The sequence below is a fragment of the Engystomops pustulosus genome, chromosome 11, assembly GCF_040894005.1.
Source record: "Engystomops pustulosus chromosome 11, aEngPut4.maternal, whole genome shotgun sequence".
In the NCBI taxonomy this organism is placed as follows: Eukaryota; Metazoa; Chordata; class Amphibia; order Anura; family Leptodactylidae; genus Engystomops; species Engystomops pustulosus.
The window spans coordinates 69,315,804-69,340,225 of NC_092421.1; the positions used below are offsets into that span (position 1 = coordinate 69,315,804).

General features: G+C 47.0%; 2 protein-coding genes across 6 annotated transcripts in view; one reads left to right on the forward strand and one right to left on the reverse strand.

The window, feature by feature from the left end:
• The window catches only part of CFAP58 (cilia and flagella associated protein 58), a 46,410-nt gene extending 42,869 nt beyond the window's left edge, over positions 1 to 3,541 (reverse strand). The window contains exons 1-2 of the mRNA XM_072129468.1: positions 3,434 to 3,541; positions 522 to 803 (exon numbers count right to left, since the gene is read on the reverse strand). Coding sequence (XP_071985569.1) covers positions 522 to 803; positions 3,434 to 3,496 — 345 coding nt within the window. The 5' untranslated portion in view covers positions 3,497 to 3,541. The remainder of the gene's footprint in view (positions 1 to 521; positions 804 to 3,433) is intronic.
• ITPRIP (inositol 1,4,5-trisphosphate receptor interacting protein) lies at positions 3,523 to 23,768 on the forward strand. 5 transcript variants are annotated; one of them, XM_072129470.1, is made up of 3 exons: positions 3,593 to 3,724; positions 15,650 to 15,802; positions 22,062 to 23,768. In XM_072129470.1, the coding sequence occupies exon 3, from the start codon at positions 22,069 to 22,071 to the stop codon at positions 23,686 to 23,688; it is 1,620 nt and encodes a 539-aa protein (XP_071985571.1). In that variant the 5' UTR covers positions 3,593 to 3,724; positions 15,650 to 15,802; positions 22,062 to 22,068; the 3' UTR covers positions 23,689 to 23,768. The 5 variants fall into 5 exon arrangements, with proteins under 5 accessions (XP_071985570.1, XP_071985571.1, XP_071985574.1 ...); XM_072129471.1 differs by lacking the exon at positions 3,593 to 3,724 and adding an exon at positions 5,903 to 5,918; XM_072129469.1 differs by lacking the exon at positions 15,650 to 15,802 and having other exon boundaries at positions 3,523 to 3,724.
• The last annotated feature ends 654 nt before the right edge of the window (positions 23,769 to 24,422 follow it).

The window sequence follows — 24,422 nt, forward strand, 5'->3', positions numbered from 1 at the left end:
GCAGAGCTGTGTATCTAATCCTATCCTGTGTGTTACAGTCTGTGAAGCTGTGTATCTAATCCTATCCAGTGTGATACTGTCTGCAGAGCTGTGTATCTAATCTTATCCTGTGTGTTACAGTCTGTGAAGCTGTGTATCTAATCCTATCCAGTGTGATACAGTCTGTGAAGCTGTGTATCTAATCCTATCCAGTGTGATACTGTCTGCTGAGCTGTGTATCTTATCTTATCCTGTGTGATACAGTCTGTGCAGTTGTGTATCTAATCCTATCCTCTGTGATACAGTCTGTGAAGCTGTGTATCTAATCCTATTCAGTGTGATACAGTCTGCAGAGCTGTGTATCTAATCCTATCCTGTGTGTTACAATCTGTGAAGCTGTGTATCTAATCCTATCCTGTGTGATACTGTGTGCGGGGCTGTGTATCTAATCTTATCCTGTGTGATAGTCTGTGAAGCTGTGTATCTAATCCTATCCTGTGTGATACAGTGTTCTTAGCGGTGTATCTAAGCTGATGAGGCACCTTCTTGAGCGATGCGATGGTGCTCTGGTCCTCCTGGGACAGCTTCAGGGCGGTGGACACCTTGGCGGAGTTGGCCACGATCTCGGCGTTGAGTTCTCGGCACTTGCCCATCAGCCGCTTCTCGTTCTCGTAGGATTTCTTCAGGACGTTGTGGAGCTTCTCATACTCCATCCTGAACTTCTCCAGACTTTTGTCCCCGGTGAGTTCATTGAGGACCTCCTGGAAGTCCTTCTCCAGGGCCTCAAACGCGTTTTCATCCATCGGACTCTTCTCCGGCTTTTCCTGTAAGAACGAAATGAAGAAAAGTGATTGGTCGGGGGAAAAAAATCTCAGGGAAAATAGGACACTTACCTGAAGTGACCACACTAAAATGTTCTTTACCCTCCACTTTGCTGCTGCTTCTCTCCCCCGGGGGGTCGGGGCTTGTCCGTCTGCATCTAACCCTGTAACAGCTTTGGAAAAGTCACTGCGCTGCTTATTCCCTCTAGTTCTACGTAATCCAAGCTATTCCTCTCAAGGGGGTGGGAAACTACAACTCCCAGCATCCCCAGACAGAATGCAGAGGTAAGAGGTCAATGCTCAATAAATCCGGATAATGCAGGTTCTGTAACAAGTCCTTCCAGAACCATAGGAATCCCTACAGCATCATGGAGATCCCTGCAGCACCACCACCAGGGATCACTGAGATCCATAGGGATCATAACAGCACATGCCGAACCTAAGGGATGATCACAGCAACACAGGGATCCATACAGAACCATAGGGATCATTACAAAACTACCAGGACTAGAACACCATAAGGATCAATGCAGCGCTATAGAGACCAATACAGCACCAGAGGGATAGTACCATAGAGTACCATTACAGTGCCATAGGGATCATTGCAGTGTCATAGAGGTCATTACAGAGGGATCATTCAAATGCCATAGGGGTCATGACAGTACCGTAGGGATCATTACAGCTCCAGCATGTGTGATGACAGTGAACTAAAAGCAAAGTTGATGTTATTTATAGCAGCCATGTTATGAGCATTTACTTTGCTATGTATTGATTGGGGGGATCCTCTATATTTCGGGGGTCTTTATATTTGGGGTGTGTGTTGTGAATTGTGGGAGTGGCTTGAGAATGTATATGCTTTTTGTGCTGTTTATATTATTATACAATGTATTGTTAGGCTTCACTTATATTATGATGATATCAATAATAATAAAATATAATGTACAACGACTGAGGCATCAATTCAGCTTCAAGGGAAAGATCACAACACAATAGGGATCATTCTAGCACCATAGGGATCAAAAGGATTAGTGTGGTACCATCCTTGGATATGGCACAGGATCCAGACAGAACCATAGGGATGATCCCTTAGGCTGCCCTGCTATATGTCTGAGCCCCATAGAATTCACGTCAGTCAGAGGGATAACCGTGGCGCCTTAGGTATCACTGTCACACCATAGGGATCATCACAGAGCCGTAGGGATCATCACAGAGCCGTAGGGATCATCACAGAGCCGTAGGATTTTCTCAGAATCACAGGGATCAGCACAGCGCCATATAGAGCCACAGGGATCATTATAGAGACTTTAGGATTGTCACAGCGCCAAAGGGATCATCAAAGAACCATAGGGATAATCAAGGGGACATAGGGATGTCTATATCTGTGCTATAGGGATTGTCACATGGAAATAGGGATCATCCCAGCGTCATAGATTGTTACAGAGCCATAGGGATCATTACAGGAATAAAGTGATCATCAAAGCGCCATAGGGATTGTTTCAGTGGGAACCATCAGAATCATCACAGCGCTATAGGGATTGTCAATGAGTTATAGAGATTGTCACAGAGGCAAAGGGGTCATCAAAGCAACATAGGGATCATCACAGAGCCATAGAGATTGTTACAGAACCATAGGGATCATCACAGGGATATAGGGATCGTCAAAGCTCCATAGCGATTGTTTCAGTGCGAAACATAAGAATCATCACAGCGCTATAGGGATCATCAATGAGTTATAGGGATTGTCACAGAGTGATATGGATCGTCATACAGCCATAAGGAGCATCACAACGCCATAGGGATCATCACAGATCTATAGGTATTGTCACAGTGCCATAGGGATCATCACAGATCTATAGGGATTGTCACAGCGCCATAGGGATCATCAGGGGGACATAGGGATTATAATAGGGAAAGACGAGGGATCGTCACAGCGCCATAGGGATCATCACAGATCTATAGGGATCGTCACAACGCCATAGGGATCATCACAGATTTATAGGGATCGTCACAGATTTATAGGGATCATCACAGATCTATAGGTATTGTCACAGTGCCATAGGGATCATCACAGATCTATAGGGATCGTCACAGTGCCATAGGGATCATCACAGATTTATAGGGATCGTCACAGCGCCATAGGGATCATCACAGATCTATAGGGACCGTCACAACGCCATAGGGATCATCACAGATTTATAGGGATCGTCACAAGGCCATAGGGATCATCACAGATCTATAGGGATCGTCACAACGCATAGGGATCATCACAGATCTATAGGGATCGTCACAACGCATAGGGATCATCACAGATCTATAGGGATCATCACAGCGCCATAGGGATCACCATGGGGACATAGAGATCATAATAGGAGAAGACAAGAGGGATCATCACAGCAACATATGGGTTGGCACTGCGCTATAGGGATCATAATGGGGACATAAGGATCTATAAGGCACACCTCCAGCCTCCACACATCTTTGCATTCTTTCCTATGACTCTGTCATTTAGGGCACTACAAGTACCAGCATGCCCTGCCGGCTGCACCACGTGACATAATTAATATACAAGTTGCGTCTAGTTGGAGGCCCGGGCTTGCTGGGACGTGTAGTCCCCGCGCCTCCTGTCCCCTCACCTCCACCATGGTGCCGCCGTCTTGTTCGCGTCCCTGTGTATCCAGGCAACCGGCCCTGCGCATGGCCAGGAGAGAGAGCGAGCGGTCACGTGACGGAGGCGTCCAACCACATGATCTGTCCTTACGCTGTGACACCGGCAGGGGGCGCTGCGTCCTACACAGCGATATCCAACCGCGCAGTGTGATCACAGGCCGATTATCGGGGGCAGTTCCTCATCTACAGTCCTATCATCTGTCTGCACTTATACATTGGAGACAGAGCAGAGCTGCAGTGCACAGCATGGGGGAGAGGTAAAGCAACCATAAGATATACACTTATTACTACTGATCCTCATCCCCATTGCTGGTTTCATTGATTCTTCTGTGATAAATGACTGTGAGAGTATTTCCATAATGGGAAGGAGTCTGTGGTTGATATGGTAACCTGTGTGCAGTATATATATGTATACTCCGTCTCTAAATAGGGGGCACTGTACACGTATACTCTGGAGATCATTGTACGTCCTATGTGATTATATCCCAACATATATATCAGGATTGTATCTTATTTCATACCATGTACATTAGCACAGAATAACAGATAATTGATCAGAATTAGAGAACACTCAGAGACCTGCAAGTTATTGGTGATAATTTCCTCCATTATCTGACAAACCCGACGTCACAGGCAGTTACTTTCCAGTTTTTAGTCACTTTGTATAAATGTTGTGAGTAAAACCCTCCGGCTGCAGGTTGTCCAGATGAAGGCCAAAGGGGTGACGCTATCACCATGACCCTATCAGCCATAGCAAGAGAAGTTGTCCCAAGTCTGTGATTTCTACAATATTGTATCTTTACTCATTCAACTCCCCCAGGAAAGCTGATCACCCCCGAAAGACAAATACAAGAGAGTACAGGATAATGCGGAGCATCTCCGTGGGAAATCGTTTCATCACTGCAGCTGAAATTGCTGCCAGTTCAACACAAAACAGGGTAAGGATCTGTCTTCTCAAAGGTGGCCCTGCAGTAACCATTATCAGAAAGAATCAGAAGACCTACACTCACCTTTACTGAGGAGCACGTTGTGTGGACAGAGGAGAAGAGTCCACAGGTCATTTTAGTGATTAAGTTTCGTTTATTTGAATCTGATGGGAAACATTATGTTCATCAACAAACTGGGGGAAGACTGAACCTAAAGTGTGCAAAGAAGTCAGTGAAAAGTGGTGGAGGAAGTGTCATGGTTTGGGGAATGTTTTCTACGGCAGGAGTTGGACCTCTCATACAGTTACATGGCAGAGAGAATGTAAGTATCAGAATCTTCAACAACTTGTGGTTCCTTCCTTGCGTTCATCACTCCAGCAATTTTCATACAGGACAATGCCCCCAATCACACAGCAAAACGGGTAAAGTAGCTCTCTGACACAAAAAACATTGAAACAATGGAATGACCACAGCCTAGAGTCCTGATCTAAACCCAATAGAAAACCTCTGGGAAATCCTGACAAAGGTGACAAAGTTATGGCCAAGAATCCTAAAACAGTCACAGAATCGTCTCTGCTGTTCTCTAATTGTCATCATTACTTTTTTTTAAAAAATGAATGTTAAATAGTTTAGTAATTGTGTAAAACCCTGTTCTAGTGACCTGGTGACCCCCAAGTTTGATGCCACACGTGGCGTTTTGAACCTGTGTTTGGTCCATCCAAAAATGCATGCGTTTTTGACAAATTTTAATTAAAATATTTGGTCAAACCTGTTAAAAAACGGATGCGTTTTCAAAAACCGCATGCATTTTTTAACGGACGGCTTAAAAACGGACCAAAAACGGGTTCAAAACGGCATGTGTGGCATCACCCTTACACAAATCCATTCAATGTTCATCAATGGCTATGACCTTATTTCTGAAACAATCAAGCGATCAGACATTGGGGCAGGTTTATCAAGCTTCCTGAAAGTCAGAATATTCCTAGTTGCCCACGGCAGCCAATTACAGCTCAGCTTTCATTTTACTAGTGCTCATAAATATTTTAAAGGGGCGCTGGGGGGAGCTTGATAAATCTGCCCCATTGTCCTCTAATTTTGATCTCCAGTGTATATGTCCTCAGTCTTTAGGTAGGGGGCACTGCACACATATATGTAACCTTAGCGCCCCCTACATACAGACTGAGGATATATATGTGTACAGTGTCCATATAGAGGGCACCAAGTACATATAATCTGCCTTTTGGATGAGTGAAGGGTGTGAATACTCAATATTATTTATATCTTTGTTATTATTTAAGTGTTTTTTTCTATTTTATACTCGGTGGTCTTCTGTCCTGTTACCTGACCCCTACATGTCCCCCTGCCGTCTCGCCTCAGGTTATGTTATCCCATTATCCAGGCTCAGGAGAGGATTGTGTGTCCTCGGAATTAACTCCGCAGTCCAATGTAACGTCCCCAGGACGCTGATTCCTTATTCCACTTCCTAGCGAGAAGCAGTTACATGCTGGACACTAGTAGTGCAGAGGTGAGAGGTCCCGGGGAGGGGGGAAGGGGGTTTAAGGGCCTGCGCAGGAGTCTCTGGAGATTTGTCAGGTAATAGAGTTAAAATGCAAACTTTAAAGGGGAAGTCTTTGCTTCACTTTAGCCAATCGAAAACGCATCCGTTTTTGACCAGTTTTAATTAAGATAATTGATAAAACCTGTCTAAAACGGAAGCGGTTTTTTAAAAACGGACCAAAAACTGGTTCGAAACGCCATGTGTAGCATCACCCTTAGATGGCGATATTTTTTGCGTTTGTCTCAAATTTTTAGCTGCTCAGGAGTTAATTCTGTCCCTTTGTGCCTAGCGGCAGGTGTGAGGCCCAGTGAGTCACCGGTGACGGGTGCTGCACGGTGACAGACTCATTGTTGTCTGTTTCTGGAAAGTTACATAGAATTATAGAAAGAAACAAAGACACAAAAAGGGAAGAAAGTGAAACATTATGGGGCGGCAGCGGAGGGGATGATTCATATAGCATCAAGGCTGTCACTATGGGGACACTGGGGTCGTCACTGTTATGGAGGCTTTAAGGGGTGTCCCCATTTCAGCAAATGAAGTTATTGTTTGAATAATGAAAAGTTCTACAATTTTCCTAATTACTTCCTGTATTGATTCCTCACGATGTTCTAGATATCTGCTTGCTGTCCTTCTATATTTATTTCCAGTGAACAGAAATCTGACCATGGTCACACAGGTGCACGGCTCGTTATATCACACAGATCTGATTACTCACTGTAAAACTAACGAGCCGTGCACCTGTGTGACCATGGTCAGATTTCTGTTCACTGGAAGGAAACAGAGGGGTCCGCGGAGTTTCCCGACGATTTCCGTTTTGCGCCGAATTGCCCTGGGATTTTGTCGCACGCGATCGGATTTTGGCGCTGGCTTGCACGCGACAGAAATCGGGGGGCGGGCTGTCGGACAACCCAGCGGATTCGGACAACGTGTGGGATTTAACATTTAGAATTGTGTCGCAAGACACGCACTTACAAGCAGTGGGAAGAAGAAGGTGAACTCCGGCGGACCTTGGCGCAGAAGCGACACATGCAGGATCTAGGGCGCACAAGCATCGTGAATCGCGGCAGACCCGAATCCTCGTCGGACAACGCACCGCGGGGTCGCGACAGGACCGGGTAAGTAAATCTGCCCCATAAGCTTCCTATAGAAGGACAGCAAGCAGAGATCCATAAAACCTTACACAATTGATACACAAAGTATATAGGAATATTGTATCATTTTTCCATTATACAAACAATTACATTAATTTGCCAAAATTAGAACACCCCTTTAATGACTGGTAAAGGAAATCCACCATGAAAATCCAGGGACACTTCCTCATAGATTCGGGCACTGTCACTGTGGTCTAGTACCGGGGGGAAAATGACAAATTAAACAAAATACTTCTAGAATAATTTAATAACCTATAAATAAAATGTATTTAGCCCCTGCTACATATAAAATAAACAAAAAATAATGCAAACACATAAACATAAAGCATGTAAACATATCCAATGTACAAATGTGCCAAAGTTTTCATTTAAAAAAAAAAATCTAAAAATCTAAAAATGAACAGAAGAAAAGTTACACAAGTCATAATATGGGGGAGATATGTAGAGAAATTATTTTTGAAGTTTTCCGGATTATAGAAGCAGAGTTGCAGTTCTGCAGTGTGACAGCAGATGGCAGTATAGCACCAGTCTCATTTCCGTACTCCTCCCCCCTCCCTCCTGTATATACATTTTACCCTTCACATTTTCTGCATTTTTTTTGCCTGTTTATTTTTTATACATTTTTCACATATAATTACTAGAACAACCCGGTTAGAGACGCTTCATGTGCCGCCATCCCCTTCTCTCCTCCCCATCTCTTTACATATTTCGAATGATTCATATTTGCGTCTGTCCAGGACTGGAGCTTCCGGAGGACAAAAATAGATGAGAAAAAGGGCAAATGTTGTTATTTTCTGTGAGCACAAGGATTTAGAGACAGGAAGAGGGAGAGGAAGTGAGGGAGTGGCGGACATGAACCGCAGAGCGATAATGGAGGCCCCGCCAATGGTCATGGCCCAGGAGGGAGGGGGGAGCAGGGGACACGTACCGTAGAGCGATAAGGGGGGGCCCCACCAATGATCATGGCCCAGGAGGGAGGGGGGAGCAAGGGAATTGTACCAAGGAGTGATAATGGGGGCCCCGCCAATGGTCATGGCCCAGGAGGGAGGGGGGAGCAGGGGACATGTACCGTAGAGCGATAAGGGGGGGGACCCACCAATGGTCATGGCCCAGGAGGGAGGGGGGAGTAAGGGACTTGTACCACAGTGATAAGGGGGGCCCCGGCAATGGTCATGGCCGAGGAGGGTGCCTGGTCCTGGAGTTTTCCCAACGTCGCTATGGATAAGAGGCTCTCACATGTAGTCATAGTGAGTGGCACGATGTACGCACTATATGGATCCATTATGTATCTATACTGTATGTTGGGTTATTTAGCACTGTATGGCGGTATAACACTATTACACAGTGCCTATAGTACTCTATACTAAGCTGTCATAGTCACATTCTATATTACACTGCATCTGCCTCCTCCACTAGATGGCGCTGTCTGTATGAATATACTATATAGCCTGTATACAGACCGCATAGGGTACAAGAGGAAAGTAACACAATGACCACCTGTGAAAGTGCCACCTATGAAGGAAGCGGGTACTGCATGTATCAGAAGTGAACCTGAAGTCAATATTGTTTCCTAGGAACCCTGATATATACAGAATGTATACATATCGCCCCCGGGTATCGGGGTACTCCGCCCATGCCTATATAAGCCCTTGGCACAGCCGGTCCCCGTCTAGGAGCCACATTCCTGACGTGTTTATGTGATAAGACAACATTCCTCGGAGCACGTGTGTCCTGCCGCTCAGCATCTTGAGAAAGTCACATGAATCCGGCGAGGGGGGGGGGGGATGACCTCTGCACTGACCCGTCTGGGGTAGGGTGCATGTATTTATACAAGGTCTTCCTGTATACAGGTATCACCCTCTCTCTATATACACATCAGGTTCCTTTGCAGATACATTATAGATGAGACTTCAGTTTTTCAATCCTGGAGAACCCCTTTAAGTATTGCTAGTATTGCCAACATCCTTTGACATTTTCAACATCTCTGCTTGCTGTTTTGTTACTTCTATAGGCAGTTAACACATCCTGACCTTATGCTTTTCACAGCTGGCACTTTGTTACAGTTGTGCCCACTCTGTAAGCCAAATGTATCTGCAGCAGAACAAATGTCTCATTTGCCTTGACAGTTTGTTACAATGTGTCAGTATGGGTCACATGTATCAGTGAGGGCGCGTTCACATGTTGCGTTTTGGTTGCGTTTGAAACGCATTACAACAGCTGAGGAGAGGTGATTTGCCTAATTACATTACTATTTACGTTTGTTAACGCAACGTTAACACGTGTGTAAGCAAAACACGTGTGTTAACACATTGTTAACTCATGTGTAGAGATGAGCGAACATGCTCGTCCGAGCTTGATGTTCGGTCGAGCATTAGCGTACTCGAAACTGCTCGTTGCTCGGACGAATACTTCGCCCGCTTGAGAAAATGGCAGCTCCCGCCGTTTTGCTTTTTGGCGGCCAGAAACAGAGCCAATCACAAGCCAGGAGACTCTGCACTCCACCCAGCATGACGTGGTACCCTTACACGTCGATAGCAGTGGTTGGCTGGCCAGATCAGGTGACCCTGGGATAGACTAGCCGCTGGCCGCGCTGCTCGGATCATTCTGTGTCTGGATGCCGCTAGGGAGAGAGCTGCTGCTGGTCAGGGAAAGCGTTAGGGTGTTCTATTAGCTTACTGTTAGGCAGGAGTGATTCTCAAAGAACCCAACAGCCCTTCTTAGGGCTACAATAACGTTCTACTTTTTTTTTTTTATTTGCAGCTAGTACCATATTGTGAGGAATTTGCAGGGGGACTTGCTACCGTTGTGTTTAGCTCTTAGTGCCACACATATCCACCTCAAACACCAAAGTGGGAAAATTTATTAGGGGTTTGATTTCAATTAGGCACAGTCTGCCATTTACTTTTTATTTTACGTTTATTTTTTTAATAACTCAGCGTCATCTCATCTGGCATAGTAGTGTGCTTTCATACTTGGCTAGAAAATAGCCATAGGAGAATCCAAACAGCTTACTTACGCCTACAGTAGCGTTATATATTTGATTTCTGGTTGATCTGCTGGTGGCTGTACTTGCTGCAGTGCATCTACTAGCAAATTGTGAGCAATTTGTAGTGAGACTTGCGACCGCTGTGTTTTGCGCTTAGTGACGCACATATCCATCGCAAAGACCGAAGTGGGAAAATTTAGTAGGGGTTGGATTTCAATTAGGCACAGTCTGCCATTTTTCCTTTTTTATTTTACGTTTATTTTGTTTCATAACTCTGCGTCATCTCATCTGGCATAGTAGTGTGCTTTCATACTTGGCTAGAAAATAGCCATAGCAATAGGATAGCATCGTTTGGTTTTAAAAACTCAAAAACACAAAAAAAAGTTAAAAAAAAATTAAAGTTATAACTCTCATTTTAAAAAATGTTTAACCCGAGGGCTAGGGGTAGAGGACGAGGGCGGGGACGTGGGCGTCCAACTACTGCAGGGGTCAGAGGCCGTGGTCCTGGGCGGGGTGAGACACCACCTGCTGATGAGGGAGCAGGGGAACGCCGCAGAGCTACACTCCCTAGGTTCATGTCTGAAGTTACTGGGACTCGTGGTAGAGCACTGTTGAGGCCAGAACAGTGCGAACAGGTGATGTCGTGGATTGCTGACAATGCTTCGAGCAATTTGTCCACCACCAGTCAGTCTTCCACGCAGTCCACCCATGTCACCGAAATCGCCACTCCTCCAGCTCCTGCACCTCAGCCTCCTCCCCCCCAGTCTGCCCCCTCCCAGGAAAATTTGGCATTTGAACCGGCATACTCTGAGGAACTGTTTTCTGGACCCTTCCCACAGTCACAAACCACTTGTCCGGTTGCTGCTGAGCAATTTTCCGATGCCCAGGTTTTCCACCAGTCACAGTCTGTGGGTGATGATGACCTTCTTGCTCACAACAGGGGGGGGTGTAGCACAGCCAAATGGTAATAGAGCCAATGCACAGTAAATTAACCAAAACCTCAACAAGAAAAGAATGCATTCAAAGGCTCAAGTCAGGTACAAAAACGTGAATCAATGTTTATTACAAAAATATCTTAAACACAACAGACGATCAAGAGATACAAACATTTAAAAGCAATTAAAAGATATATATACACAGAGAATCAAGCAGTCACCTCGTTAGGTGAACTGTACACCTCCTGACCAACACAGAGTAAGTGTTACAGGGCCTCCCTGACTATTCAACAACAAAGTTAAAACTATGTAGCCCGATGCCCAAAGGAACACTGATAACTAATAGGTGTACATGTACCAAGAAAGTGCTACTAACCTCGAGGCCCTAAAAGAGAATGGAATAGAATGGAGTTGCTGCAGGGTAAGCACATTGATAAAAGGGTTATCAAGAGGAAGGAGGATAATAGTACCAGGGCACGGTGTCAGCAGTAGAACTGTGAGCAGTCAGGAGAGGCACAGGTGGACAGGGGTGACGGGCTCCCCACGCGTTTCGTCGTGTAAAAACGACTTCCTCAGGGGTCTGTACAGACCCAAGCTGGGTTGATAGGCCGGGTGAACACAGTGCTTCTGAGACGGAGGAGAGTCCTCGACCAGAACAGGTTGGAAGAGGCAGTGGTGGGGCCAGACGGAGAGGCAGGGCCAGAGCTGGTGCATCAGCGCCAAATGTGTCAACTAGTGAAGCTCCCGTGGCGAGGGCTAGATTTTCAGAAGTCTGGAGGTTCTTTAAGGAAACACCGGATGACCGACGGACTGTGGTGTGCAACATTTGCCAAACCAGGATCAGCAGGGGTTCCACCACTACTAGCTTAACTACCACCAGTATGCGCAGGCATATGAATGCTAAACACCCCACTCAGTGGCAACAAACCCGTTCACCTCCGGCCGTGCACACCACTGCTCCTTCCCCTGTGTCAGCTGATAGTCAGCCCCCTGCCCAGGACCCTGCCACAAAAACCCCATCGTCGCCTCCACGATCCTCCACAGCATCCACCAGCGTTCAGCTCTCCATACCCCAGACGCTGGAGCGGAAACGCAAATATAGTGCAACCCACCCGCACGCCCAAGCCCTTAATGTCCACATCTCCAGATTGCTTAGCCTGGAGATGCTGCCCTATAGGCTAGTAGAGACCGAGGCCTTTCGCAACCTCATGGCGGCGGCCGCCCCTCGGTATTCGGTCCCCAGCCGCCACTACTTTTCCCGGTGTGCCGTCCCAGCCCTGCACCAGCACGTGTCAGACAACATCACCCGTGCCCTGACCAACGCCGTTTCTGACAAGGTCCACCTGACCACGGACACGTGGACGAGTGCTGCCGGGCAGGGCCACTATATATCGCTGACGGCACATTGGGTTAACTTGGTGGAGGCTGGGACCGAGTCTGACCCTGGGGCTGCTCATATACTGCCGACGCCGAGGATTGCGGGGCCTACCTCGGTCCAGGTGTTTCAGGCCTACTATGCCTCCTCCTCCTCCCACCCCTCCTCCTCCGAACTACCATCCGTGGGCACGGCGCCATCAGTCGGTAGCTCTAGGCACAGCAGCAGTGCCGTCGCTAAGCGACAGCAAGCGGTGCTCAAACTGCTGAGCCTAGGCGATAAAAGGCACACCGCCCAAGAGCTATTACAGGGCATCACGGCGCAGACTGATCTGTGGCTGGCACCGCTGAACCTGAAGCCAGGCATGGTTGTGTGTGACAACGGCCGTAACCTGGTGGCGGCTCTGCAACTCGGCAGACTGACACATGTGCCATGCCTGGCCCATGTGTTAAATCTGATAGTTCAGCGTTTCCTCAAGACATACCCCAATCTGTCTGATTTGCTCACGAAGGTGCGCCGCATCTGTGCGCATTTCAGGAAGTCCAGCACAGATGCTGCCACTCTCAGGGCAGTGCAGCGCCGCCTCCAACTGCCCGCTCACCGACTGTTGTGCGACGTGCCCACGAGGTGGAATTCAACACTGACCATGTTATCCAGAGTTTACCAGCAGCGCCGAGCGATTGTAGACTGCCAGATGTCAACTTCCACCAGAACTGGTAGTCAGGTCAGTCAGCTTCCTCAAGTCTACAATGAGGAGTGGACGTGGATGTCTGATATCTGTCAGGTGCTGAGTAACTTTGAGGAGTCAACACAGATGGTCAGTGGCGATGCCGCCATCATCAGCCTCACCATCCCGCTGCTTGGCCTGTTGAAAAACTCTCTGATCAGCATGAAGTCGGAAGCTTTGCGCTCGTCACAAGAGACGGGGGAAGAAGATTCCCTTGTTGATAGCCAAAGCACCCTCAGGTCTGTTTCTCAGCGCATATCGGAGGAGGTGGAGGAGGATGAGGAGGAAGAGGAGGAGAATGTTGGCGAGACACAAGAGGGGACCATTGTTGAGTCCTTCACTGTTCAGCGTGTATGGGCAGAAGAAGAGGAGTTGGAGGAGGAGGAAATGGACAGTCAGGCCAGTGAGGGGAGTGAATTCTTACGCGTTGGTACTCTGGCGCATATGGCAGATTTCATGCTAGGCTGCCTATCCCGTGACCCTCGCGTTCAAAGAATTTATTCCAGCACCGATTACTGGGTGTTCACTCTCCTGGACCCACGGTACAAGCAAAATCTTTCCACTCTCATCCCTGGAGAGGAAAGGAGTGTGAGAATGCATGAATACCAGCAGGCCCTGGTGCACAAGCTGAAACAGTATTTCCCTTCTGACAGCGCTAGCGGCAGAGTGCGTAGTTCTGCGGGACAAGTAGCGAGGGAGAGTAGGCGAGCAGACAGCTTGTCCAGCACTGGCAAGGGTACGCTTTACAAGGCTTTTGCCAGCTTTATGTCACCCCAGCAAGACACTGTCACCTGTCCCCAGTCTCGGCAGAGTAGGGCTGATCTTTACAGAAAGATGGTGAGGGAGTACGTAGCTGACCATACCATCGTCCTAAATGATCACACAGCTCCCTACAACTACTGGGTTTCAAAGCTGGACATGTGGCACGAACTGGCGCTGTACGCCTTGGAGGTTCTTGCCTGCCCTGCCGCTAGCGTCTTGTCCGAGCGGGTTTTCAGTGCAGCTGGTGGCATCATCACCGATAAGCGTACACGCCTGTCGACTGACAGCGCTGACAGGCTGACGCTTATTAAAATGAATAAAGCCTGGATTTCTCAGAATTTCCAATCTCCACCAGGTGAAGGAAGCTCAACCTGAATAATTGATCCACTCCTCCTCCTCCTCATTTTCCTCCTTCTCCTCCTCTTTGTACAGTAAAGCAGAGGAAACTGGCTATTTTTTGACAGGGCCCACTGGCTCTTGCTATAGTACTTCATGCATTTAATTTTTCTGGAGGGCCACCAACCCGGTCCTCTGTTTTAAACAATTTTTGGGAGTGCCACATACAGGCACTCAATCTATTCAATTTTTCTGGAGGGCCACCTACCCGCTCCTCTGGTTTGAAAATCCATGTTAACTTTGTCGCCACCCTGCTGTGTAATCCACAAAATATACTGGCAAACTTTTATCATGTACCGATATTATTTGAGCGCTTCTTGCTCACCTCCTTTGGTTCCTCTCTGCCACCCATTGGTTTGAAGCCTGAGTCCATTTAGGGTATGTCGCCATGCCACTCTCTAGCCTGCCGCTGCTGCCGCTGCCTCTGCGTGCCGTCCCCTATAGTGTCAGGGTCAATTATTGGATGTTTTACATGCTATCTAGCCTCATTCGGTCACTCTGTCATGGCCATGCTGTTGCCCATAATTTTGGCATAATGGTGCGATTAGGCAGCCTCAGAGGCATCCATGCATGCTGCCCCTGCTGTTTCCTGTCCATTTCCGTGGTGTTTCCATCCTTTTCTGAGGTTCCCAGGTGTTTGGCCAAGCTTCCCTGTGCAGAGCCTTGGTCCCCTTGAAAAATGCTCGAGTCTCCCATTGACTTCAATGGGGTTCGTTATTCGAGACGAGCACTCGAGCATCGGGAAAAGTTCGTCTCGAATAACGAGTACCCGAGCATTTTAGTGCTCGCTCATCTCTACTCATGTGTTAACATCGCACAGGTTAAGGTTCCACTAACAGCAAGCAGAGGTAATGGTCAGGCAATGCAGTGTTGGGAATCCTACTACCAAGTTGCACAAAGCCCCCATAAATAGAGTCAGTAATAGCAGGACAAGCCTCATGTGGAAATAAAAGGGGTTCTGTGCCTTTAAATCAGAGACACAGGGCTGGCTGGTTAACCCCTGCTCCTCCAGCTGTGCAGAGTTCCCATCATTGAGCACCAGACACAAAGCAGGGTCTGTGCGCTGGAGTTAAGGAGGCTCTGGGGGGGCTGGCATAGGATGTAGCGCTGTACAGGCCATTCACACGGATAACATTCACTCCAGTGTGGAAACGGTTAAATTCTGGCCAAGGTCATATGCAACATAGTTGCAGTTTGGTAAAAAGTTCTCAGTCATGAAGGGGTTACTCCTTAAAGCCGCAGGCATCAGATTCCCAGTCTGACATTGGTTCTGTGCTGGATCTGCCTCGCTCCACCTTAAGAGGGACCTTACAAAAAGTTGAGCAAGTTTTTTTTTTTTTTTTTTTTTTTTTTTTATATGTGTCAGTGATGACATTCAGGAAATTGTGAGACAGAAGTGAGAGGAGGAGAAGCGGAGAACTAGAACCCGGAGAGGGACGATCAGCAGCCCCCCGGAGGGCCCCTTTAAGATGGACTGAGCTGCATGTGAGGAGAGAGGGGGCTCCGCTCCATGGAAGAAGTAAGTTTATTACCAGTCTTTGTCCTAAAAGTAACGGGGAAGAAATGTAACAAAAAGATTATTAAAGGGGAAGTACAGGCGCCATGCCGATCACACAACCCGGTTCTGATATTTCCATAAAGATTAATGACCTTGTGATGCTTAATGACAAACTCTGCTCTGCTGCATCTGTATAATGCACCCATCTGCTGTACATAGACACATGACTAATGTAAACCTCGCCATTGTATCCTGCGCTATTCTGGGATTACCAGGTGACACACTCGGCTCTGCTACATCTGTATAATGCACCCATCTGCTGTACATAGACACATGACTAATGTAAACCTCGCTATTGTGAGTATCCTGTGCTATTCTGGGATTACTAGGATCTGTATAATGCACACCACCGCTGGGCACAGAGAATCAGTGTAGGACTAGAAGTATAAAGCTTGTATTTACTGTCAGGCAAGTGATACCTTACACTACTACTTTATATCCATAGCACGGACCGGCTCGGCACTGCTATACCCACGCTATCACCTTTCTATATCTATTAGCACTAAGTCTACATTTTCTACAGATATTTCCACAGTTCTGGTTGTGTTCATCCCGAGCTGGTGAATAGAATGCTAGTGACGCAGTGAGGACTGACACCTGCAGAAGTAGAGATGGGCATTCATGGCAGAGGCTGCCACCTGCTGTCAGGGGCATGAATTATTCATGAGGCGGCATCCACTCATCCTTCTTCCCGTCATTGCAGATTCTTTCCCTAGCGTAACAGAAGGCTGCCTTAAAGCTTTGAAAAAATTTAATTTACATTTCTGATTAGTGAGGGATTTGTTTGACTCGTTATTGTTCCCTGTTATCAGCCAGAGAACGACTCTAATGACCCTCAAAATGACTGCCCCTAGGGTGTGATGTCACAGCGGCGCTGTATAGAAGGATACGTGTGATGTCACAGCGGCGCTGTATAGAAGGATACGTGCGATGTCACAGCGGCGCTGTATAGAAGGATAGGTGTGATGTCACAGCAGCGCTGTATAGAAGGATACGTGCGATGTCACAGCAGCGCTGTATAGAAGGATACATGCGATGTCACAGCAGCGCTGTATAGAAGGATACGTGCGATGTCACAGCGGCGCTGTATAGAAGGATACGTGCGATGTCACAGCGGCGCTGTATAGAAGGATACGTGCGATGTCACAGCAGCGCTGCATAGAAGGACACGTGTGATGTCACAGCAGCGCTGTATAGAAGGATACGTGTGATGTCACAGCAGCGCTGTATAGAAGGATACGTGTGACGTCACAGCAGCGCTGCATAGAAGGACACGTGTGATGTCACAGCAGCGCTGTATAGAAGGATACGTGCGATGTCACAGCAGCACTGTATAGAAGGATACGTGCGATGTCACAGCAGCGCTGTATAGAAGGATAGGTGTGATGTCACAGCAGCGCTGTATAGAAGGATACGTGTGATGTCACAGCAGCGCTGTATAGAAGGACACGTGTGATGTCACAGCAGCGCTGTATAGAAGGACACGTGTGAGGTCACAGCAGCGCTGTATAGAAGGACACGTGTGATGTCACAGCAGCGCTGTATAGAAGGACACGTGTCATGTCACAGCAGCGCTGTATAGAAGGATACGTGTGAAGTCACAGCAGCGCTGTATAGAAGGATAGGTGTGATGTCACAGCAGCGCTGTATAGAAGGATAGGTGTGATGTCACAGCAGCGCTGTATAGAAGGATAGGTGTGATGTCACAGCAGCGCTGTATAGAAGGATAGGTGTGATGTCACAGCAGCGCTGTATAGAAGGACACGTGTGATGTCACAGCACCGCTGTATAGAAGGACACGTGTGATGTCACAGCAGCGCTGTATAGAAGGACACGTGTGATGTCACAGCAGCGCTGTATAGAAGGACACGTGTGATGTCACAGCAGCGCTGTATAGAAGGACACGTGTGATGTCACAGCGGCGCTGTATAGAAGGACACGTGTGATGTCACAGCAGCGCTGTATAGAAGGACACGTGTGATGTCACAGCAACGCTGTATAGAAGGATACGTGTGATGTCACAGCAGCGCTGCATAGAAGGACACGTGTGATGTCACAGCAGCGCTGTATAGAAGGACACGTGTGATGTCACAGCAGCGCTCCGGACCAGAGTATGTTGACAATAACTGATACATTGTGACGAACTTCACAGCATTACACACCTCCCCTTTAAGAGGGGGGGGGGGGGCTCCACATGTCTGCAGTGTTTGTATCATGTGAATGGGGAGACCTCCCTTGTCCTGCTCAGTGATAGAGAATTCTCAGGAAGGAAGGACAGTGAGGAGCAGTGACATTGTGTGACAGCAGGGTCTCCTCCTGACAGCTCTCACTACTACACCCCTGATTATATACTGGCTAACACTATAGAATGGGAGGGGGGAGCTCAGTGCAGAGCGCTACAGTATATGCACAGCAGTGTGAGGAGACGCCCCCAGGGCACTTGGAGAAGCTAAAATCCTGGAATATAAATCCATATATCACAGATCTGCTGCTATTTACAATATTCACAAATGTCTGATTACACATCTCTCCAGGGACTATACATAACACTGGCTGCACAGTGCACAGCAGTGTGAGGACATATTCCAGTCTACTCGGATAGGCTACAATCCAGGAATATAAATCCATATTTCATAGTCTTGCTGCTACTAACCATATACACAAAGGTCTGATTGCACATCTCTTTAAGGACACATTTCTCCAGATAAAATAGCTACCACTGTCTACAGAGTGCACAGAGCAAAGCAGTGTAAGGACATACCCTCAGTACATTTTGACAAACTATATTCCTGGAATGTAAACCCATATTTCATAGTCCTGCTGCTACTAATAACATACACAGAGGTCTGATTACATATCTCTCTAGACACAATACCTAATGCTGGCTGCACAGAGCACAGCAGTGTTTTCTGTTCAGAACCTACAATCCTGGAATATAAATCCATATCTCACAGTCCTGCTGCTACTAACAACATACACAGCGGCCTGATTACAGGTCTGTTGAGGGACGATACATAACACTGGCTTCTGTTTTTCATGCTGATAATTTGCCCTTAAAAAGAGTCCATTTCGATCCTTTAAACCTGTAGCTGTAGATGCACACATAACCAGGGTGATGCTGGTGCAGGTTCTGGTGGCGATGGTCCAAGATCTCATCATGACAACATAAGAGCCGTCAATCAGAGCAGAAGGGGAGGGACTACTTAAGGGTCCGCCTCCTAGACACTTCCAAGAAGTCATGCAGGACCATCACGCCTGCTGTGTTGCAGGTTAGAGGTGTCAAAACTGCTGACAGGTTCCCGAAAGCAACTACTAGGTAATGTGGGGTAAGTGGAGTCCCCTGCAGTGTAAAGTATGGGGGAGATGTGTGATCACTACAGGAAGTGATCACTACAGGTCCACCTGTGCCATGGCCATGATGGGGTTAAGGGATGGCAGCTCCTTGTGTATGTATCTGGGTGGAGGTGTCAGGGGGCCCCACCCTGATAATTACACCGTGCGCTGGGACCGGAATATTTCATGTAACTTTCTGCAGAGAGTAAAGGCGAACAGACGGAGGATCCGACACAGCGGTGATCAGGTAAGGGCGACTTCCCATAATCCCCCTTGTTATCCGCAGCATCCGAGGTCCATATGAGCCATCAGAGATATGTGCAAAAGGCAAATGCAGGAGTCGCTCTTAGCAACCAATCAGATCTCAGCTTTCATTACAAAGGGTGTTTGGGGCTTCATTGGTGTCTAAGCAGGGGGGCTCCTAGGATAAGAAATTGTGTGATGAGATTTGGGGAGATTTTAATAGAGTGAAAGTCGGACATGTCACATGACCTGAGAGCTACGCGGGCGTGACACTCATGTGACCGTGTTATCTCATGCACCGATACATTGTAACAATGTAGCAGCTGTGTTAGTACAGCTAAGTCAAGGACAGTAGAACCCGAAATGTATTCACTGACAGCAAGCAGAGATAATGTTTTGTCGGGGTTGCACCGTGAAATCCATAGGGGTCAGTTTATGTGTGATAACTGGAACCCCTACTGTTCACATGAATACTACAGATACCACTCAGAGATGAGGACTGGAACTGCTGATAGCACAGAGCACAGCAGTGTGAGGACCCCCCCAGTGCACTTGGAGAAGCTACAATCCAGGAATATAAATCCATATATCACAGTCCTGCTGCTACTAACAAGATACACAAAGGTCTGATTACACATCTCTCCAGGGACAATACCTAATACTGGCTGCAGGGAGCATTGAACACAGCAGTGTGAGGACACGCCCCCAGTGCACTTGGAGAAACTACAGTCCTGAAATATAAATCAGTATTTCACAGTTCTGCTGCTACTAACAACATACACAAAGGTCTGACTACACATAACACTGTCTGCAAAGAGCATAGAACACAGCAGTGTGATGACACGACCCCAGTGCACTCGGAGAAGCTAAAGTCCTGGAATATAAATACATATTTCACAGTCCTGCTGCTACTAGCAACATAAATAAGCAGCATTGCAGGAACAATAATTAACACTGGCTGCAGAAAGTGCAGCAGGATCAGGACTTCATTTATCCTTTTTATTATTAATAAAAATCCATATTTCACAGTCCTGCTACTACTAATAATATACACAAAAGTCTGATTACACAGCTATCTGGGGACAGTACCTAACTCTGGCTGCAGAGAGCACAGCAGTGTGAGGATACACCCCTAGTGCACTTGGAAAAGCTACGGTTCTGGAGAATAGATCCATATTTCACAGTCCTGCTGCTACTAATATCATAACAAAGCCGCATTCCAGGAACAATACCTAACACTGGCTGCAGTTTACTGTAGAGAGCACAGCAGCAGCAGGACTGGATTTATCCTTCCTTATTGTTAAACTGGTTGATAGGATTCTTGTAATTTGTGATATCAGATCAGGCTTAATTTTTATGATTTTTCTAATTATTTTCTTTCCTTATACCAGAAACCAAAATGTCAGATTATCAGTCTTACCCCCTGAATTAAAGGGCTATCGTGTATTCTTAAAGGGGAGATCTGATTTGATTAACTCTTTTTGATCTTTCAGGATCCCCATCCCAACCTACTAGTTAAATAAAACATGGTTAGAGGTCCAATAAAAGGTCAGGACCTCTTGGCTCCAATTCCTTCAAAAAATTATTGATACAAAGCGCCATTGCCTGTAAATGTCATGAATTATCAGAAGTCCAGTGACCTCCAGCGATCAGCGGTCATCTAGAAGCTCTAGTAGGTGTTCAAATTCCCTGCAGCGCCATCACAGGGGGGATGAGGTATTACATGTAATGCCATAATGCACAGATGTCCCGGGTCCTCCAGATACAGATGCAGTGCACAGTGGATGTATATAGTGAAAGTGCTGCAGGATCCTGCCCCCTGCCTGCAGCCTCTCCCTTCCTGGCCGATATGTTCGGTGTAAGTGGCACTTAGGAAGCGCAGGGTGTAGCGCCGCTTCCTGCAGCTGTGCAGACAACAGACAAGGTTACCGCTCAGGTTACGTACTATAAATATTCTCAATAGACTGGGGTGAGGGGGCAGAGAGGGTAACGTCAGGTATGATGTCTCCAACATGAGCCGCAGCGGGGGCTTCCAGGGGCTTCCCAACCATTGTCATACACTGGAAGGATTGTCACATTTTTCCTACACTTTGAAAACTCATTCTTACAGTATGGATTGAGGGTCATGTGATACTGTGGGGGGGGGGGTCACTGCTTAGGACCATATCACACAGATGACCATGGAAGGAGGTGTAGATATCTAAATACACCCCCTTGTGTTACATCAACTCTGCAGTCTGATTATTTTGCTTAGTGTCTGCACTGTGACATCACTTTCTATGCCTGAGATTTATTGTACAATCTATGTGCAGTGACATCACTATGTAGTATATTATAGTACTGGGTATTTTACCGTTTATTACAGAGAATAATATTATCATGAGGTAGAGGGGCCCCATAGAAACCTCTGATGCCACCGAGCTTTGGCACTAGAAGATCTCAAGTTCAGTTCAGGCGGGGACACGGCGACACTTGGGACGGGACGGGGACACGGCGACACTTGGGGCGGGGGGACGGGACGGGGACACGCTTGGAGGAAAGGACAATGGCGCAATATCAAACATAGGTTTTAACTTACAATTGAGTAGCAATTTGTATTTCCAGGATATTCTCTCAGTAACCTCTCCTCTTCTCTTCTGTTTAGGAGCAGGATGCAGGCCGGGATATTCAAGGTGTGCCTGGTGGTGGTGACCGCCATTGTCAACCACCCGCTCCTCTTCCCAAATAACAAAACCGCTGTTCCAGCTAATGATGACCTTATTGTGGAGAAATTACGGGAGCGAGAAGAAAACCTAAAGAAAGAACAGCTGGAACTTGAGCGACTTCTATCTGGCCAGAAGGAACCAGCAGAAGACAACCCCAAGACAGAGAGCAAGGAGCCAGAAGGTGGATCAGGGTGGGACCTCTGGAGCACAGTATCTATGGTAATTTTCCTCATGATTGAAGTCTGGAGACAAGACTATAAAGACAACAACTCCCAAGAGCAAAGCAAAGAGGAAGATGACCTGTTGTTCATAGGAAATAACTGCCATGGCGTGTCTCTACCCAACAAGCCCATGTTGACCATATTCCATGACCAATACATCCGGGCATCCACCCACGATGCAGTGAGGAGCAGGGAGTTTGTGGAAGGTTTTGCAGATGACCTGCTGGAGGCACTAAGAAGTGTGTGCAACCGGGATACCGACATGGAGGTTGAAGATAGCATCTGCATTGGGAGCATGTACGAAAACTGGAGGGTGAACAGGCCATTGATATGTGACCTTCTGGTTCCATTTGCACCTCCAGAGCCTTATCACTTCAGGTGCCATCCTTGGGTCTCTGATCCATCCATTGGTCCAGACAAGCAAAACTATGGAACGATTCAGGTCTGTGGCCCAGACGATGGACCGTCCAATTGCGTGTGCGACAGGAAAAGACTTGGAGAAGACATGTTATGTCTTCTTCACAATCCCATCAACAATAAGAAAGTGACTAAGGATCTCAATTTGCTGTGCTTGCGAAACACAAACTACCTGGACATTGACCAGGTGATGAAGTGGTTTCAGACAGCCGTGACTAAAGCATGGGGAAAAATTTCCCACAAGTATGAGTTTGAGCTCACCTTCAGCCACTTGGACTCTCCCGGAGCTTTGCGAGTCAAGTTCAAGTCTGGGAAAGTCATCAGCTTTAATATAAGCCCCGTGGTCCAGTATGAAGACACAGACCTGTATTTTATATCACATTTTCCCAGCACACCACGTGGGGTCTCCTCCAGCATCTACTGGATGTTGTCTTTCGCCGTCTATGAAAGAAGGTTCCTCAAGGACTTTGCCAAAAAGCTTCCAGAAAACTCATGCCACCTCAGCTGCCTACAAATAATGACTTTCCTCCACTCCAAGCAGTGCCACATAACCGGACCCAGCGGTCTCACCACGTACCATCTAAAGACCATCCTAATGCATCTTCTTCTTAGACGACCCTATTCAGACTGGGGCGCTGTTATGCTAGAGGAACGGTTACGAGACATGTTCAAGAGCTTGGAGAAAAGTCTCCTGGAGAAGAAGCTCTACCACTTCATGGTTGGAAATGGTAAACTCCCTGAAACCGTGAACCTTCCTGAGCACTTTCGGGAAGCAGAACCTGTTAACCTTTTCCGATCCTTTGTCCTAAACAGGGACCTTTATCAGAAGACTTTATCCATGTTCTATGAGATGCTGAAGAACGCAACTGTGGTGATCAATGAGTACAGCTTACACCTGCCCAATGGACACTCCAACAAAATGCACTGACTGTGTTCACATCCTCCAACCACCTCCGATGATCAGTCTGTGACCGTTTTATAATAAAAATTTGCATTCTGTAAAGTCAACCCAATTTCAATCATACATTGGCTACTATAGTTTTTATACATTGTTTTTTATTATAGAAACCTGATACATTGTACTGCACATTCTTATTGATCTGATACATGGGGGGGGGGGAAGAGAGATTACTAATTCTGGGGCAAGCATGACTGTCGGCATCGGAGATCAGTCTCCGGAAAGCACAGCGCGATGTTTTAAAATTGTGCACGGCTATAAGTAATTAATGGGTAAACAGAAATAATCAGTCGTGCGCCATAAAAATGCCGCCATCAATGAGATGTGCGCCAAAATCTTACATGGACTGCGCCTTAATTTTGCTCCCTGACCATTTTTTCCTGGTCTATTGTGCGCTAAAATTTGTGCAAAAAAATGCCGACAAGATACGCATAAATGTGACGGATAATGTGGAAAAGTTAGGCCACGCCCACTTGTGCCAAAAAAAAAGACGGAGGAGACGGGATAGTCGGAAACATCAGTTCTTTCTGGCGCAAACTCATTATAAATGATCCGCAACAATTCTGCGCAAGAAAAACCCGAAAGATCCCGGAATTTTTTAGGCACAGATACGATAATACTGCCCCCTTGTGTCACACATTTATTCTTATGTGTGGATACTAAATATTGACCCATTTTATACAATCTGCCATAACATCCCTTTC